The 16532-nt window shown below is 32.5% G+C and overlaps 1 protein-coding gene across 1 annotated transcript; it reads left to right on the top strand.

The window, feature by feature from the left end:
* The first annotated feature begins 7652 nt into the window (after window positions 1-7652).
* On the top strand, window positions 7653-9422 carry LOC149266648 (mavicyanin-like). Its single transcript, XM_089397140.1, has 3 exons — window positions 7653-7846; window positions 7995-8192; window positions 8806-9422. The coding sequence occupies exons 2-3, from the start codon at window positions 8012-8014 to the stop codon at window positions 9183-9185; spliced, it is 561 nt and encodes a 186-aa protein (XP_089253266.1). The 5' UTR covers window positions 7653-7846; window positions 7995-8011; the 3' UTR covers window positions 9186-9422.
* Window positions 9423-16532: the final 7110 nt, after the last annotated feature.

Here is a 16532-nt window from a genome sequence, read left to right as displayed (position 1 = left end):
TATACTCCTCTTTTTTCTTTTTCAATTTTTATATTGCCTTTTTATGTATATATATTTTTCCAATATCATATTATTTTTTAATAATTTCGTTAGATTAGAATAATCATCATTTTGGGCCTGGAGTATGCCCTAAAACTGCTTCTGCTTGGCTAAGAGCTCGTCTTCCTCGGACGTAAGGAAACAGGTTAACGGCCCAAGACCCAGAGGCATCTGGCAGGAGTGATAGTCTGCTCCCTTACGGACCACCAGCGGGTTATTTCAGGTGGCGTGGTTTTCCTTGATAACAGTGATGTGTCAACTGACATTCGCGGATAGCAGCCAGAGATGGCTGTCCTCACTGTTGGTTTGACAAACTGAGTTTGATAGGTTTTTCCACCTTTTGAAAAAAAAAAAAAAAAAAAGAATAATCATCATTTAATGATTGGGATAATTATAATTTAATTCTGATTTGAATAAATTGATTCATCACTTTTATTTTAAAGAAATCAAAAGCAGAGTGACATGGCTCAGGGAGGGTGATCGAAATACTAAATTTTTTCACAATTTTGCAAATGCACGTCGGGCCAAAAACTCCATTTGGAAGATTGAGAATGGCAAGGGGGTTTTTTCCACACTCAACAGGATATCTCGGCAGAAGCTACCAGATTTTTTCAAAATCTTTATAAAAGGCAGGATAGCAATGCATATGACTCTTTATGGGCTGTGGAACAGCTGCCTGTAATGTTTGACGAGAACGCAAATGATCAATTCTTTAAGCCTATCATGGAGGAGGAACTTCTCGACACCATTAAAAAGTTCAAAAGGGACAAAAGCCCAGGCCCTGATGGTTGGCCGATCGAGTTTTTTTGTCATTTCTATGATCTGTTCAAAAAAGATTTGCTGGGCATGGTGGATGCCTCCCGCATGTCTGGGAACATAAACAGTGCGCTATCCGCCACCTTTATAGCACTTATTCCCAAGAAGGACAAATCGGAATCGTTCTTCGATTACAGGCCGATAGCCCTTTGCAATACTCTATTTAAAATCATATCTAAGATTATTGCCGAAAGGCTGAAGGTGGTTCTTAATTCCTTCATAACAAAGGAGCAGCATGCCTTTTTAAAAGATAGGCTTATTCTGGACGCTGTTGCTATGACGCAGGAATGCCTATTCTCAATTACAACAAACAATATAGATGCCGCAGTCCTGAAGATAGATCTCAAAAAAGCCTACGATTGCGTAGACTAGGGCTTCCTTCGAATCCTTCTTGCAAAAATTGGATTAAGTGCTCAGGGAATTCGATGGATTATGGCGTGTGTTGAAAACGTCAATTACTCAGTTCTCATAAATGGCATACCATCTTCTTTCTTTCCAGCGGAGAGGGGCCTTCGCCAAGGCTGTCCTCTATCACCACTTCTTTTTATTCTCGTGATGAATTCCCTCAGCTCACAGATCAATCTGGCCGTTGCAGAAGGGAGATGCAGGCCGATCAAGATCTGCAAGGACATTTCCCTCTCTCATAACCTCTTTGTAGATGACATTCTCCTTTTCGCGATGCTATGTAAATCTTCATGGGTTTGCTTAAATGTGATTTTCCAGAAATTTCATTCCGCATCGGGCCTCTCTATTAATAAAGACAAATCCACTCTGTATCACAATGGAACAAATCCGGACATAGCACAATGGATCGCTGCTCGTTTTGGCATAAAACTTGCATTGATTAAGGATGGGTTTAAATATCTTGGTTTCCACTTAAAAGCAAAAGCTTATCACGCAAGGGATTGGCAGTGGCTAATCGAGCGTTTTTACAAGAAAATCTCATGTTGGGAGATGCGTTTTTTATCCTTGGCAGGCAGATATATATTGGTCCGGTCTGTTCTCTCTCAACTGGCGGTTTATTGGGGCCACCTCTTCCTACTTCCTGCATCTATTACAAGTAAAATGGCTTCTCTGGCGGCCACCTTTTTATGGGGCGGCAGATCTTATCAGTCAAAGATCCATCTCGTAAAGCTGGATTCCATCACAAGGCCGAAGGTTATGGGCGGTTGGGGCCTTCTGCACATGCCGACTTTCGGGAAAGCCTTACTATGCAAATCCCTCATCAGAGGTATATACGGGAAATGTCAATGGAGCACTATCATAAATCAGAAATACCTCAAAGGAAAAAGCATGGTTTTTTGGTACAGAAGACGCTCCTTGGGCATCAGAAGAGGCTCCCCCATTTGGCAGAGTTTTAGAAAGATCCAGTCTCTCTTCTTGATGAATTTAAGATGGAAATTGTTCACGGGATCTAGCATTTTTATTGGCATGGATTCTACTGTGTTCAATCTGGAATCAATGATTCCCCCTGCATTGCTATCTTTCTTCTTCCAAAGGGGCTTTTTCACATGGGACAAATTAATAAAAACTTGGTCATCTCAGTCCCCTGTGTGGAAGGATGCGGCTGATTTATCTCTGCCCCACTCTCTTCGTCCCTTATGGTCATCAGCTATCAATGGTTTTTCCAGCAAGGGTTTCTCTCAATCGGGATCCAAGGATGAACTCATCTGGTCGCTTCAGAATTCATCACAATCTATTAGTGTCAGAGATCTTTATGCTGCATTCCTACCAGGACAGACACCCTCCTCTCCCATCTTCCCCCTCAAATTGTGGAAAGCTTCCTGTCCACTTAAGATGATTCTCTTCTCATGGCTCCTCTTCTCGGACAGGAATCTCACCTGGCAGGTTCTCCAAAGAAAGGGATGGCAGGGTCCAGGCAGATGTCAAATGTGCCTTTCGGAAGCTGAATCCAACGCACACATGTTCTTCAGCTGTGCCTCATCTTCAACAATCTGGTATGAATTATCTTTGATATATGGTTTTTCTCATCAAGTTTTTTCATCTGTACAGGAAGGCTTCAACTGGTGGAGCGCTCAGAATCCCTCCTGGCGCTCATTGTTTATCCTCACCTGCTGGTTTCTTTGGAAATGGAGAAATGAATGCATTTTCCAGAACTCCAGATTGCCCCTTGATTCTATCCTGATCCAAATCACGGGCAATCTGCCTCCCGCAGATTAATCTCCAATCCAGCTCTGTTTTTCATATTCAGCATATTTGGACCATCTACTCTTCAATGCTGGTGTACTTTCAGTTATTGGTTTCTTGTCCCAGCTCCCACTGAAGGCTTATATTTCTCTCCTTCTCAATCTTTTTTGGAAGGTCTGCTTCTCTCTTGAAGCGACACTGTGTGTTTGTTTCATGGTTTTTCCTCATGCCTATATGCTGCGCCTTTTTGCACAATGCGGGGCTCAGTGAATCTCGCTGGGTTTTCTCTATAAAATCAGTGACAAAATGTAAATATGCTGCTTCAACAGTTCTCACAAATGAAACAGCAGCATGTCTTTCTGCTGTCTCACATAGATATGATTTCGATCATGTATTTTGAACTCTATATTTTCTTAAAACAATTTAAAGTAGGATAATTTTTTACTTATTCCTTAAATTAAAAAAAAATCTTAACTAAACAAAAAAGGCTTCCATTTTTTTACATTTACTTGCACCTTTTATGTTATTACATTTCGTTTTTATAAATAATTATAATCTTTTTTATCTGCAAGTGTTTTAAAAACTTAATTTTATGAACATAGAATATTAATTTAGTAAATAACTGCCTACACTTTTACAACCAATAAAGAAATATATAAACATATTGTGGTCCAAATATAATACATTTTCTATCGACACTTTACCTTATTGACACTTTACCTTCCGTGTACACTTGTGTAAGTGTCATGATCCATGTTATATCCACTCCTTTTTAAAGGAGCACATCTTTTATATCCACTTTTAAGCTCTCAGTTTTAATAAAATGTATTACCATTTAAAATAAATCATATATATAATTTTAAAAATTAAATATTTGAATATATGTAATAGTTGATATATATATATGTGAGAGGAGGAGTTTAATTGCTTAAGTTTTTAGAGGCACGTATATTGTATTTTTTCAAATTTAAATTGTGATTATTTAAAAGAAAATCCATGCTCTAACCATTAATCATATTTAATAAATATAATATTTATATTATTATTGACATTTATTTAAAAAAATTATGGTTTATAATAATTTAATAAGGTAATAGATTAATTAAATTTTTTTAATATTTTATTTAGATGTTCAAAAAGATGTGAGAGGATTTTTTTGTGATCATCATAATTTTGTTGAGTTTAAAGGTCAAGAAAGTTGGTAGTGTGATTTGTATTTTGAAATTTCAATCAAATATGAGTATAAAGTGGCAATGTATGAGAAAAATGATTTTCATCTTCAATCCTCTTAAGATTACACAAAGGACAAACTCTTTCATTCCGTGGCATTTTGGGAGTTGACAAATACATGATTTCACTATGAAGCTCATCGTAATTAGCTAGGTAATGTTGATTTTCTTCCTAATATTGGTCAAGACATAGAGATCATTTTGGTTTTTGAGATTGGTGTTAATCACCTCCTTATAGTATTGTTGTTACATTTTCCCTCCAACTCTTTATTTCCCTACAATTTGTCTATAAATTTGGAAGTAATAATATTTTCAATATTATCTAAATTCTACAAGATGATCTCCTCCTTTATTCCCCACTGGTCTAGCCAAGACGGACATCCTCATGCCAGCCTTGCTTGAGCTAAAGGTGGTGGTTTTATCTATAGTTAGATGCAATTTTACAAAATTTCACGGCGTCCATTTCATATAACTTCTTCTTATAGATAAAATACCTAATCATAGCCACACTTTCAATGGGGAAAAAACCTGATTCAATCAAGAGGATAGGGTATGGATTATTTACTTTAATATTGAGGTTGTAGGATATAAATTCCTTTTGGATCTATTTCATTTTCTTCCATTATTCTCTGGATATACTACAACCCCAAATCTCATAGCCATATAAAATAATAAGAGTGACAAGAGTCTCAAATAGGAGCTTTTCTTTTATTCAAAATACAAATATATGTCGACTTACAATTGTTTTCAAGCACATAGTAAGATTTCCAACTTCCATTTATCCTTTTCTTATTGCTATAATTTCAATTGAGCTTATGATGGATGTCGATTCCCGATATTTGTATGAAAGAACTTCCTCCAAGGAACCATTGTCATAAACAAAAGTATCATGCATGATATTTTTGGATTTTATTATCATGAATTTAGCTTTTTTGGTATTTACAGTGATATCTATCTTGCAACAAAAATCTTGAATGATCCTGAGTTGTTTTCCAAGATCACAATAGCTACTTTCCAAAAGAACAATATCGTTAGCATAAAGGAGAAGAGTTGTGACCATATCAGTGAGTGTGAGGCCAACTCAACTACATATTCCAAAGACTCTTCTATCTTATCAATGTATATGCCAAAAATGGTAGGGGATAAGGGACACCCTTGCTTGACTCCAATATTGCATTTAATTTCTTCGAACCAACCCTAAGTGGCCCTAAGTATAGAAATAACATTCTTATACAACCTTGTCACAACGACCCTATACTCATGTAAAACCCTTAGCTCTTTTAGCCTCTTTCAGAGCTTAGTTCTAAGAATGATGTCAGAAAGAATTCTTAAGTAAAAAAAGAACAAAATATATCAATTTTGCTATTGCAGTATTCGTCTACAATTATTCTAAGAGTAACAAGATCATCCATGATTGAACGATATCGTCTAAACCTAACTGGGTGTTTAGTTCTTTTTCCATGACTTTCAAACCAAAGGCTAATCTTCTTTTCCAAAAATAAGTATGTAAAACTTGGTTAGAATGTGACTAATCATAATGGTCTTGTAATTAGAGAGAATGCTTTTATTCCCGCTCTTAAAGATAAGAAGAATAAGACTTTATGTCCAAGGCTTAGGGAAACCTTGCTTCACTGCTAAATTAAAGACTTTGTGTATGTGCAAGATGAGAATAAATTATCTCATTTTAAAATTTTCAACTCGATAGCCTTCAAGCTACCAAACTGAAATTTTTAAAATGGGAGAATATTGTCATGTTTATAAATTATAGAGTTAATATATCATTACTAGAGTTAATATTGTCATGTTTATAATTAAACACTCGATATTACTATGGTAGAGAATTAATGGACCAAACATTTTCTTTTGTCGGTCTGGCCGAAGGGAAACTAGACAAAGTGCATAGGTTCAAAATTTTGAGGTTGCTAGGGCCTTGTCTAACTAAAGCATTTCGTATACAAGAATTCATATAACCATACTAGCTACTCCAGGGCTTGACATATAATGACATAGGAGAAAAAAGGAACTGTTGAAACTACAATCAAAAGACCAATGAACCATAACAACTAGTGGGTTGAATCTCCAAGCATATATGTTGGTTGAGTACCCTCTTCATCCAAGGAGAAGGAGATGTTGCCTTATCTCTTGACTAGATTGGTCAACTTGTGATCGATGTTCTGAATGTTTTCCTCTTGTTATGCCAATCTAATGGGATTATCCTGTTGATTTTGCACGCAATCAGTGAGAACTCAACCTATACAAATTTTGGCATGTTAATAAACATTAACAACTTGCATGTACCAAAAGAAGCATGACCGAGGTGAGGTCCTAGTGTCGGGGATCCAATCGCGGGTGGCAACATCAATATGGCAATCAAGAATGAAACACCAATCATGGCACACCTATTTTTCGACATATTTAATTTTTTGCTAGAGCTAAATGGAATGATGTCCAAAGTGAAGCCAATTCCAACGCCTGTCATGGAAACAAGTGAAAGAGCAATTGGTAAATAGGAGTGCAACACCAATAATTCTCGGCATGCTCAATCTTGAGTGTTGTGCATATGTTGGATTGCAGAGAGTTTCAAAGGAAGGAAATTTGAATAACATCAGGCTAATGATTCAGAGGCTAAGAATAGTGATTGTCTTTCCAATAGCGGGATTGGTGCCAATACTGGCAACAAACTTGAATTTTGTTTAAGTTCGAGATGTCATCAAGCAGAGTGGAGTGAGTCCCCATAGTTGGTGCCCAGTATACTGAATGAATATGAGTTTCCAAAGCCACTACCAATTCCATCATGAAAACCACTACACTAATCCACCAAGATATCCTATACTTTTTGGTGTTGGTCATCTCCCACAAATGATGTTTACATTGATGCGTGTAAGCCACAGTGGGTGATTTGACTTGAACACATGTAGGGTGCCAACCATCATGGGAGTTGTAGCTTCTTTGTAACTGAGTTGCCATAATATCACGACAAAGAGTCCCACTCCAAAACACCCTCCACCGAAGAAAAAAAAAAACCTTAAAATTAAATTAATAATACTAAATTTCTAATTATTTTGTTTATAAATTTATAATTATCAAATAATTATTATTATTATAATCCATTAATAATTAAGTTATGATATATTTCTTTACGTGGTAACTTAATAACAACAGAGCTAACAAAAGAACTAACACCATATTTAAAATATCGATTAAACTAAAACTAAAAGCATATAAACTGAAAACCCTCTACCTAATCACAAAAGCCAAAGCAGAAGTTGTTGGCTCAGAATTAATTGTCATTCAGTAATGGAGGTGCTACGTGGCAACTTCTAGAAGGCGGACTTGAAATTTTATATCGAATCCATATCTTGGCCGTCCATATTGCTGGAACGTTGCTCTCCAGCTTTCCTCGCCGTCCCAAGCAATGTCTGTTTCGTTAGGAGGGACTTATATATCTAGCATTTCCATACTGTGCTTAATCATTCAATGCTCCAGTCAATGAGACCTTTAGGTGTTGTGATCTACACCCATTCTTTCTGCCCAATCTCCAATTTTAAGCAACACCAAGATCGGTTATAGTCTTGTCTGTGCAGAATCCCAAGCAGCTACTTGCAGAGCAAAAGGTAATTTTAATTCAGCGGCCATGGCTTAGGACCAGAGAAATGTTAAAATTGTTCTTGAAAAGTTGTTATTGCCATGTATTTTTTGGCTGTAGTTTCAGAAATCTATAGATGTAATTGCTGTTTTTTTGTTTTAATGGCGGAATGGCAGTGATTTTGGTGGAAGAAATGGAGCAAACGAGATCGTCTATTGGTTTTGCAGCAACATTGTTGATGATAATGATGGTAGTTTTGCCATATAAGTGTATGGCCACGCAGTACACCGTGGGAGACACCCAGCAGTGGAATTTGGGAGTGGATTATTCTACTTGGGCTTCCGGCAAAACATTTGCAGTGGGTGATAAACTTGGTAATTTCCATAATTTTTTCGGAGCAATATTAATATTAATTTTGTTGATAGATTAATAATTTATTCTCATCCAATAGAGAAGTTGAAAATTATTGTCTATCTAATATAGCTTTATTCTCATCTACCCAGAAGTGAATAGACACTCAAGGGAATTATTAGGTTAGTGCATTTTGGTTAATATTTACAATTTATTAATCAATTGTATTAGGTTTATTCTTTGTAAATTTGGGAAATATTAGTAATTAGTTGAAGTATCTAAATTTATTATCTTTTTGGTTTCAAAATATTTTCAAAATTTATAGTATAATTATTTCTTTTATAGAGTTCAGGCTTCTGTGATCCATATCAAGTTTGTGAGGGATTTTTCGGCGAAAATCACATGGAATACCATTTGTCGACGCGTTTCGAACCAACTTGTCCTGACGATGAACCACACTAGTTGGTTTGAAACGCGTCGACAAATGGTATTCCATATAATTTTCGCCAAAAAATCTCTCACAAACTAATTATTTCTATTATTTTTTAGTTTCAAAATATTTTCAAAATCTACAATCTAATTATTGGTACTGAAATATAAACTAAATGAGAGATCTTCTTGATTAATTGAATGCAGTCTTCTCATACTCGTCGCTACACAGTGTGATGGAGGTGAGCAAGGCAGACTATGATGCTTGCTCGACGAGTAACGCATTGAAGTCCTACAATGGAGGAAGCACAACTATTACGTTGGACAGCGCAGGCCCCAAGTATTTCATCTGCGGAACCGGTGGCCACTGCTCAGGGGGCATGAAGCTCGGCGTTACCGTTGCCAGCGGTTCCTCCACAACGCCGTCGGGTTCTTCTCCATCAACTCCAACGACAAGCACACCAAAATCGCCAACAACAACAACATCGGACAGCGCAGCCGTGGCAGCTTCATACATGGAGATCAAGGACGGGGTGGTGCTTGTTGTGTCTCTTGTGGTTGGAGTTCTTGCTATGTGCATGCTCTGATTGTATGCAGATCATCATATTGATGAGCACCAGGGAAGAGACAATGCTTATTTCTACTGTCGTTACCAATAAGTGTGGGTTTAATTAGGTGGACTTGTTTTATTGATACTGATACCTCGCTATAAGTTGTTTTCATGAATTTATACCTTTATAAGTTGTTTTAATGAATTTATATCTTTGTAATTTTTTGATTAAGTTGTTAAGTGTACTTCTTACAATAAATTTTACTTTGGTGAATTTGATGTCTTTGTGATAATATGGGCACATGAATTTACTTTATCATTTCAGTAAAATGTTGAGCAATTATATTATTTATTTGTTTAGTTATTTGATGGAGAGGAATTATTATTCTTATTTGTTTGCGAATTTAATTCAATAAACTTCATTACATTGACTAACTTAAGTTAAATGTGAATAATTTTTTCTAAATCAAAACATAACTAGTCTTTATAAAATAAAGAAATAAATAAATAAAAACTTATATAAATCACAAAATTAGCAACAACACAACATAAGACAAGACAAACAAGACAACCCCATGGTTCATGCCCAACAATAAAACAATTGAAACCAGACAAAGTCCATTGGCAGATGGACCACCCTTAACAGAGTGCTAAACGATACAAAGAATACAGATGACAATGTCCATACAATACATATAAAAGTTTCCATTAGGCTATGGACACGATGGAGATGACCAAGTCTATTATCTATGGATTAACAATGTACATTAGGTTAAAATCTATTAATCTATGGATTTGCAAGTTTAAGTAATCAAGTAAAAGCAACAGTATTTCTTTTTATTAACTTAGAAAAGGTAATGTTTATTCATTTATAGATATAAATGAATCAAGTCCAAAATTATATAGTTTGGATTTTGTTAAATCACAGTTAAAATTAGAATTTGTTTATATAATTTTTGGTTTTTTAATTAATTTTTTATCATATAAATGGATTTATCGTTTTTTTTTTAAATTACATTTAAATTATTATTGGGATAGAAATTTTTATTCTAGAATAGGGTTTTTATAATTTTAATTTAATTATTTAATTATCAACAATTATTAAATAGATAATAAGATTAACATTTGTCTAATACACAAATCAAATATTGATATTTATTTTCAAAGTAATGTTTTTTTTCTCTTTTAATCAAAATTCATTAATCATAAAAAATATCATATGAACTAGTGACATATAAAATGAATTATGGTTTTTAGACATGTGGTATTGATAAGCCACAATATTGGTCCATGGTATTATAACAAAGCCTATTTAAAAATTAAAAATCTCCATAATAAATTAGGGTTAATCTCTATAGATAAGAATCTTGCTACACGGTTTTTTTAAATGTACATATACTTAACACTTATATTAACTCTTTCGGTTTTTTTTTTTTTTTAATTTTGATTAATGTGAGATGTATGATGAAGTAAGTGTTTTGATACTTATTATTGATTAATGTTTATCAATATTTACCAATCATTTAATTTATATAATTAGATTAATATAATTTATATTTGAATTTGAGCATTGGTTAATTCTAAAATTTAGTGAAACAAAAAAATTATCACTTTATGATAATAAAGAAATAAAAAAATATTTTTTAATAAATTATCCATCACATATTTAATATAAAATTGAAGTTCAAAAAACAATTCTTATTACAAATATTTTTAAACTTTTAACTAAATAAAACTATAGCAATAAACACTTATTTTAAGACTTTCCCAATGTACAATAAAGTTTAAACAATTTCATGTCATATTTAAATTTAAATATTTTAAAAAATAATACAAAATTGTTTAATGAATGAATATATATGTTGAAGACCACGTTACAAGGTATTATGACACCATGCATGCTTCTAGAGTTAACAAAAATTACATAGGATGATAACTATTATTGCGCAGTTAATTTTTACTCATAAGATTTGTGTATGAAAATAAGATGGAAAAATAATTTATATCCATATATATTTATTTATTTTGGATGACACTTATTTATACGAATGGATTTCTGTCATTTTAAATGGATGAATGGATGATATTTGTATGAGAGAGTATAATATATATTTTTTAAATAGTGTGAAAAATTGATATAAATTGTTTTTTGGTTAGTAAATTGATTTATAATTATCATTCAAAGAAAATTATGTGATTTGATATTATTTAGTTGATAGTTCCGAAAAAGGTAAGCTTTTACTTTTGTTAAATAGTTTTGATTCTTAAATCATTAACATGTTTCTTTACATTTTGGATCGTAACTAAGCAATATAACAGTTTTAGAACATACTCCAAACCCACCATAACTCCTTATTTTTTAATTATAACTAAATCTAATTGAAATTATCTTTAAAATTTGAATTCTACTTTTGCCTTAATCCAACTTAGTCCTTGGATTTTTACCAATTTTAAAATAATCAGACATCACAAAAATACTTGCCAAAAAATGGGAGTCGCAGGAAATGAAACGATCTGTGACATATTTAACCGAACTTAGAACCCTGGATTTTGGTATTGAAATGTTATTATTTTGGTTGGTTGAGCGTTTGCTCCGTTAAGCGTCTGTGGCTAAAGGGAAAAAAATGCAAATTTGCTCTGCACAAAAATCGATGAAAATTTGGCATTGTGCGGTCTTTTGTTTCACTCCTATGTTGCGGATGTTTCAAGGCTCATCAGTTATCACGCTTTTTAGAATATGTTTATCGTTTTGGGCCTGTCTAGTTTCTCACACTTATTTGTAATTCAATTATAGATTCTGAAATATTCTGCAATTGATAAAGGACGATCGTTTTTCCCTTCCTTTGGGCTAATAATTATGAGAGGCTAAATTAGGATTGTCTGAGAATGAATGGAATTATAATTTTGAAGACATGGGACTCCAGGATTAGATGAGATTGAACATATGTAGATAATTTTAAACATTGTTTCAGTTTCAGAAGTACCATGGGATTTTAGAAGGATTTTTATATTTTAAATTGTTTCAGTTTCAGAAGTATCATGGGATTTTAGAAGGATTTTTATATTTTAAATTTTATTGATAAGTATTAATGTAATTAAGTTGTTTTTTGTTTTATTGGACATAAATTTTTTTTGCTAGATATTAGACTTTTGTGATCTATATTAATAATGAAAATGTCTTTGGGATTAACCACATTATTGAGATTTGGTTGACGTTAGGGACCATTTAATGTGGTTGATTTTTTCAACTTTATCTTGAGGATAAACCACATTATATGGTTCGAAAAAGTCGACCAAATCTCAATGATGTGATTAATCCGAAAAGCAGTCTCATTATAATTTTTTTGGTTTATTTTGTTCAAAATATAATTAAAATTGTTTGAAAATTATAATTTTAAATTATTAAACATTGTCTTTGTTTAATTGTTCTAAGTTTTGGTGTTTTTTCAGGGACATTTTTTGATAAATGTCTTCACAATTTGGATGAACCACATTAAATGGTTCCAAACTTCCACCAAATCTCAATGATGTAATTAATCCAAAAGACATTCTCATTATAATTTTTTTGATTTATTGTGTTTAAAATATAATTAAAATTATTTGGAAATTATAATTTTAAATTATTAAACATTGGACATAATTTTAAATTATTATTATAATTTTGTTTTTTTGGACATAATTTTTTTTTGCTAGATATTAGACTTTTGTGATTTATATTAATAATGAAAATGTCTTTCGGATTAGGGGACATTTATTGTGGTTGATTTTTTCAACTTTATCTTGAGGATAAACCACATTAGATGGTTCAAAAAAGTCGACCAAATCTCAATGATGTGATTAATCCAAAACACAGTCTCATTATAATTTTTTGGTTTATTTTGTTCAAAATATAATTAAAAATTGTTTGAAAATTATTAAACATTGTCTTTTGTTTAAACGTTCTAAGTTTTGGTGTTTTTTAAGAGACATTTCTTCCAAACTTTCACCAAATCTCAATGATGTAATTAATCCAAAAGACATTCTCATTATAATTTTTTTGATTTATTGTGTTTAAAATATAATTAAAATTATTTGGAAATTATAATTTTAAATTATTAAACATTGCCTTCATTTACAATTAAATTTTGAAAGTTTTTCAAATACATTTTCTGATCAAATGTCTTCACAATACCACAAAAATTTGTTGAAATCAGAAATTTAATCAATAAACTGCATAATTTGGAACTACCCAAAAACTTCTTCAACAAACTAAATCCATTTATGCAATAAATTTTAAACCAAACAAAAAACATGGTGAAATAAAAAAAATATTTCATAAAATTTCAACCAAATACACTAAAATATATAAAATATATAATAATTAAAAAAACACGAAATTATTTTTACATTTAAAAATAGAATTTAAATTACTAAATCGAATCTTCAAATTCCAAAAAACCAAAGCCAAAAATCATTTCATTACACTGCTATAATTGATAACCACGATTCGTGATGAGGCTATGGAATATAATGGATTTGAAACTTCTGCGATCTGCATTATGTGTGGTTATATCTTCCAAATCCATTGCATTTTGTTATTTTATGCATCACGTTTCGAACCATCCTCTATAATTTATCATCAGGATTTAGATTTGTGAAAAAGTCAAAAACAGATGAAAATAAATAAATAAATAAAAGTTAAAATGAAATAACAAAATGCGATAACTCTGGAAGCTATGGAATATGTTTGCTCGTATTAAAAATCTTTTAACATTGCCCAACCACAGAATGCACAAAAATATCTATGAAGGATCTACCAACCACACACGAAAAAGACATCTCGTGTTGATTTTATTTTCACGCATCACCTATGACTTGATCGGTCGGATGAACAAACTTCGGGTGTGGTGTCAACGTCCAATACAGTTTCAATCATAGCTTTTTGATTTTGGTGATCCACATTAAACTTTTACCTTGTTGGTCAGAATCCAATCGAGCGAATCGTGAAGAGTTTCAGAAGTTGCCCCACTTAAAAAGGACAGTTAGGTTTGGGTCCCACTCCCAAGTGAGTTTACTTTTACACACATCCTATGATTAATGAAAGAAAAGTACAGTTTTAAAGCTTATGAATAATTTCAAAATAAGGGTAATGAAACTTTACTAAGTGCAAGCTTATTTAATCAATTATAATTTCCCAATGAAGGTTATGAAAATTCAATAAGTGCAAAGCTTATTTAATCAGCTATTTAGAATTACCTTTTGAAAAAGCCACTTTAATCCATTAACATGGTTGTACATGATTTCATCATTATGTCTATATTTTAGATATATATTTATTTTATTTATAGTTTATCCCTTAGTTATGTGGTGAATGGAGTTCCCATTTAATTTTAAAAAATAATTAAAAGTTGTGTTTTATTTTTATTTTAAATGTTATTTTATTCTGATATTTTTATTTTAGAATAGAATTTAAGTAGATATAAAAGCATGAAAAAAATTATATAATATATAAAAATATCTTTAACAAAATTGATATATTTTTAAAATTAATATAAATATTAAAAATTAAATATTTTTTTAGGCATTAAAATAGAAAAATCATTATAACAAATGATTATTAAATAAGGAATCAAATTCAAAGATTTAACACACTAAATAATAAGAAATTTAAGTTATAACAAGTGATTATTAAATAAGGAATCAAATTCAAAGATATAACACACTAAATAATAAGAAATTTAAGTTATAAAATATTTCATATCTTTTTTAGTAAGATTTAAGTTATAAAATATTTCATATCTTTTTTGCAGTAAGATGATCTTTTATTAGAATTTTCAAATTTTTAGAACATATTTATTAGATTTCATTAGGATAATAAACTAGAGATAGAAGAGGTTACAATTCAAAATAACAAAATTCAACTAAAGATGACAAGATATATTTAGAGAGTTAACAACCAGATTCATGTCCCATTACTAGGGAAACTAGCAATAATGCTCATCCAAAACGATAGAATTGCCAATTCATGGAGTCTAAGATAACAAGCTAAAAAACCTAAAATTAACAACTCCAATGGGGTGTAAACACCCCTAGAGAACTAGCATAGAAATCTAGAAACTAAACAACAGGTTCGAAGGGGAACCTAGGTCTTAAGAGGACAAGGAAGTGATAATATTAATGGTTACTCCACCCTGCATGGCGATGGAATTGGAGACTTGGGTGGTGAACTCATCTCCAATATTGCTATCCTTCCTTCTACGTCCAACCTAAGGTCCTTCAGTGCGTCTAACCCGTGCATAAGATTAACTTGTGACTGATGTTGATCGATGAGAACCTTAGCAACAATTGGACATGATTATAGAGGTCCACTGTATGGAGGTAATGATCCTAGCATCCACATGAATTTATTGTGTCTGGTTCCCACTTAGCTACTCCCACCGTGAATTCAGAATCTAAGACTTCCTGCCTCTATTGGCGAATTTCTTCCTCCACCAGTTGGATTTCTTCCTAGATATTAGGAGGGGTATGTTCATGAAAACCACAGACCAAGGAATAAACTCAAAAGCTCATCGTAGAGTTGCCAATTACTCCCATTCCTCCCCCTCCCCTGCAACAGCATGCACGTTGACGCAGTATGGTTGTAAGAGGTAACAAGACATACCTGATGCTTACCTGGAGTGGGGCCAAGGGTTGTAAGAGGCATTGATGGAATTTGACTCATAAATCATCTTAGGAGGATTGCATCTCCATCGGACACTGAGTTATTCCCTCACTACCTGAAAAATTCACCAATGATTGAGGAAAATTTAGAGGAGAAGGGTGAGTCCCCCAAGCTCGAGACATTGTGCAATAGTCGAAAGTCATGCTTGCAAATAGAAACAGTATGAGGGCTCAATGGAAGAGCACGAGCAAGGAAAATATATTTATGAAGAGGTAGAGCATTACAAAGGTCCCTAACCATGTCTCCAACTTCCCAATTATGGCATGCTTGAGAGTCTCTACTAAAAGTCCCATTTATTTTTTCTGTGTGGTGGGGTGGGGTGACAAGAAGCCCCACCCTATCAACCCTTGCCCTCATAATTACCTCGTTAACACTCCCATTGGGGTGAAAATACCCCATATTAAATCCAAATTAATCCAAATCATTATTATTCTTTATTATTTTCAATAAAATTTAAATACAATTTCAAATTTGTTTATTATACTTTTAATTTTAATAAATTTATATAATTTTCGATTTTATTTTACAAATAAAACTAATAGAAAATTTCTTTATTTTAAGATAAAAATTGTCAATAATATAATAAATACATAATAAAACAAGGGTAATAGATGCAATGCAACATAGTCGTTGGCTCTATAACTACTTAATTGATTAAAGGTTGTGCCAAGTACAAAGAAAAAT

This window comes from Pinus tabuliformis, chromosome 6 (assembly GCF_031772625.1).
Source record: "Pinus tabuliformis cultivar Carrire ecotype Pingquan chromosome 6, CPIR1, whole genome shotgun sequence".
Taxonomy (NCBI): domain Eukaryota; kingdom Viridiplantae; phylum Streptophyta; class Pinopsida; order Pinales; family Pinaceae; genus Pinus; species Pinus tabuliformis.
This window is presented reverse-complemented; position numbering and strand designations above follow the sequence as displayed.

What these genes read in the sequence shown, in the direction of transcription:
- LOC149266648 (XM_089397140.1), top strand. Translation starts at nt 8,012, where the DNA reads ATGGAGCAAACGAGATCGTCTATTGGTTTTGCAGCAACATTGTTGATG. An exon ending in TGCAGTGGGTGATAAACTTG is followed by an intron (nt 8,193 to 8,805) that starts GTAATTTCCATA and finishes AATTGAATGCAG; the next exon opens with TCTTCTCATACTCGTCGCTA.